Source organism: Sinocyclocheilus anshuiensis, unplaced genomic scaffold (genome assembly GCF_001515605.1).
Source record: "Sinocyclocheilus anshuiensis isolate Anshui unplaced genomic scaffold, SAMN03320099.WGS_v1.1 scaffold2461, whole genome shotgun sequence".
In the NCBI taxonomy this organism is placed as follows: Eukaryota; Metazoa; Chordata; class Actinopteri; order Cypriniformes; family Cyprinidae; genus Sinocyclocheilus; species Sinocyclocheilus anshuiensis.
The window spans coordinates 41,580-44,866 of NW_015552846.1; the positions used below are offsets into that span (position 1 = coordinate 41,580).

The following is a 3,287-nucleotide window of genomic DNA, read 5'->3' on the forward strand; positions in this document are numbered from 1 at the left end:
AGGTACTAGTCATTTTCTGCCAGGATGTTATCAATTAAGTTGTAACCCTGTAACCTTAAAACACAAAATGCAATGTGGAATTTAAAACACCTGTGAAAAATAAATACGGATTGTTCGTTCATGTTAACAGTAGGCCTACATTGTGTCCTATTTTTACAGACTTTTGTGCAGCACACTAACTAACTACCAGTACACTGCTTAAAACTGTACTTGTTCAGAATGTGCAGTTTTACTAGTTAATAAGAAAACACATCAAATGTATAACTGTTCAATAATTCAATGTTGTAAAAAATCAGATCATAAAGATGTTACCTATGTTACTTTTACAAATTAAGATATTTTATGTTTATAATAATTTTTATGAACAAATGACATTCAAAACAATATTTTTAGCTGAGATTTGAGTAATCTCGTTGTGTATTCTATGTAAAAACGTTGTTTTGTGTCATGGTTATGCAAAGCCGTCATCACGCAATGATATCACAACTAGGGATGGGCGATACCCCTTATTTTGTTTTCGATACGATACCGATATCAAGGCAGTATCGTCGATATCGATACCGATTCGATACTTCTGCACTAAACTTTGAAATTATGAAATGTATTAAATTATTAAATTACTAAGAGTAAAATGGGTAATGAAAACCACTTAACTTTATGTTTAAAACGCATTTTAACCCGTTTAATCCCCAATTTTTCCCAGACATGAAAATATCCAAATGATGCGTCATTAGTAACCCTTTGAAATAATCTTTTTTTTTTTTGGAAAGGTGTGTGAAAAAAATGTTTTGTTTGAGTATCGATACTTTCGATACTCGCGTCAGTATCGATATATCGATACTTCGGATCGATACGCCCATCCCTAATCACAACGTCTTTGAGCAACTTTTAGCAACAAATCGATCTGCCTTTAGTACCTTCCCCTGAAAATTAGTTAGTTGGCAACATTGCAAGCCGCAAAACTAGACGGCATGTTTGAGCTCAGCTGACTCAGACGCGTCTGTGATCCCTACAAAGGGCTCTCTCAGTAGGCAGCTCACTAGTATATAGTTTCCACCGTGACTCGCCACACGCCCAGCAGTCTCTCATTATTAGTTGCGGGGTAAAGATGGCTTGAGGCGAAGACAGAGACTGGACTGCTCTCCATCCAAGGCTCGAGGAAGGAAGAAAGCTACAGGGAGAGAAAGCAGAAGGTGTGCTGATTCATCTGTTTATTCAAAGATTTGTGTGGGTTTAGGAATTCATAAAGTTGTTCTGTATTTGGAAACCTTTTAGAGCAACAGGTGAGCTGTTAAATAAACTTTTTTTTTAAATAAAAACGTTCAACATTCAGACGTTAGTTGTTTTAAGAAATGGCGATTACTTTGTTTTTGACCATATTTATTTACTCTGTTGTTCACAGTGGGGCTAGTTGTCACACTTGTTACTCGAGTGAATATTTCTCCATTTCTGTATAGATACATAACTTAAACTTGGCTACTATTCAGTTTTACTTCATTTTAACATGTAATTTATTCCTGTGATGGCGAAGCTTAATTTTCATCAGCCATTACTTCAGTCTTCAGTGTCACATGATCCTTCAGAAATCATTAATATGCGGATTTGGTGCTCAAGAAACATTTCTTATTGTTATCAATGTTTGAAACGGTTGTGCTGCTTAATAAAACAATAAATAATGAAGTAATGTATACAAATAAATAAATATTATACATAATGCTACCACACTAATCGTGTCACACGTGTAAGTTGTCACAAAACAATGAATGAAACAACAGACATGTAAACATTAAACCATTGATTTGACCAAGAAATATTAATCAGTTGTATGAATTCTGTTTTGTAATGTTAATTGGCCCCAGCATATACAGCAAATAATTTTTTGGTAATGCTTTGTGGAAACATTTACAAGGCATTGTGAAGATGAACATTCAGTCAGCCATCAGCCGTGAGATCTTTGTCCCAAGAGATGAAAAGTTACTGGTAGCCATTGAGGTGAGGAGGAGGATGAAGAAGAAAGGACTGTCCTTCCTCAATGCAGGTCGCAAGCGGGACTACTTAACTTACCTCTGCCTGTCAGGTAATGTGCGTCTTCATAAACTCGAAATATCTAAACTAGTTACTAGATTAATCATTTGTTGAGCAGTCAGATGTTCTTGAAGTTTGATGGAGACATCAATGTTTCCATGTAGTTACTAACAGTAGACCAGCTCAAGTCCTCATCACTAAAGTTAAGAGGTATCGGGGCACGAGGCCGTTTGCTAAAAGGTCTCAATGGTCTGTGGAGCAGCTTCGCCAGGTCAATGGCATCAACCCTGACAAGGTGATCATCCTTCTAAATGCAGCTTTTATTTCCCAGTATGTTCCGTTATTCTGACTGAATGGATATTTTTAGGACACTCCTGAGTTCGACCTAGTGTTCGATCGCACCACTGATCAATGGGTGGCCAGCTCAGCTGCAGAGAAATGCATGTTTGTGCAGGTTCTCTATCATGCTTGTCAAAACTACTGGGAGGCCAAGCTTGCCCAAGCCAACCCAGCGTCCCCCAGAGACCAGAAGATACCAGGAGCTCCGGAGAACAAGAAGAGCCCTGGTGCTCCAGGCCAAACTAGCTTTGTCAACTGTCAGCAGAAGCTAATGGGAGGTGAGCGGGCTTAGAAAGACGGATCACTGTATTGACCTCGTTGCAGAATGAACATGTATGGAGAACCTAAGACCTGTAACAAAACACAGCCCTGTTTTCTTTTTTCTCCATATTTCAGATGCTTGTTCTGTTAATATGGTCATCTATCGCTGCAAGATTTTTTTGAACAGAATGAAGAACAGTATGACTGCAAACCAGGGTCAGCCTCAGCGTGAAGGTAAGTAGGATTTTGTGTGTGTGTGTATTTTCCAAATTCATTGTGATCATATTGGTGTCATATGGTTTTGAAAATCATTTATACAATTTATACCAACATTCAAATTGAATAATGGTGTAAACCATCAAGTAAAAAAAAAAAATTATTTAATATCTTGAAATCATGTATAGAATGTGTACACATTTTAATCAATATTTGAGTTTTTTTTTTATAAAATAATAATAAAAAATAGAAATACATTTTTATAAAATTGTAAAAAATTTTTTTTTTTTTTTACATTTTTAACATAAATCGTAGTTTTTATTTTAAACATATTTTACAATTATTGTGAATATATATATATATATATATATATATATTCACAATAATTGTAAAATATGTTTAAAATAAAAACTACGATTTATGTTAAAAATGTAAAAAAAAAAAAA

General features: G+C 35.4%; 1 protein-coding gene across 3 annotated transcripts in view; it reads left to right on the top strand.

Annotated features, from left to right (window-relative positions):
- The first annotated feature begins 988 nt into the window (after positions 1 to 988).
- The window catches only part of LOC107668145 (syntaxin-binding protein 6-like), a 7,391-nt gene continuing 5,092 nt past the window's right edge, over positions 989 to 3,287 (top strand). The window contains exons 1-5 of one of the 3 annotated variants that reach the window (XM_016459937.1): positions 989 to 1,193; positions 1,910 to 2,077; positions 2,190 to 2,320; positions 2,393 to 2,642; positions 2,761 to 2,859. In XM_016459937.1, coding sequence (XP_016315423.1) covers positions 1,921 to 2,077; positions 2,190 to 2,320; positions 2,393 to 2,642; positions 2,761 to 2,859 — 637 coding nt within the window. In that variant the 5' untranslated portion in view covers positions 989 to 1,193; positions 1,910 to 1,920. The other 2 variants (XM_016459935.1, XM_016459936.1) reach the window with 2 other exon arrangements.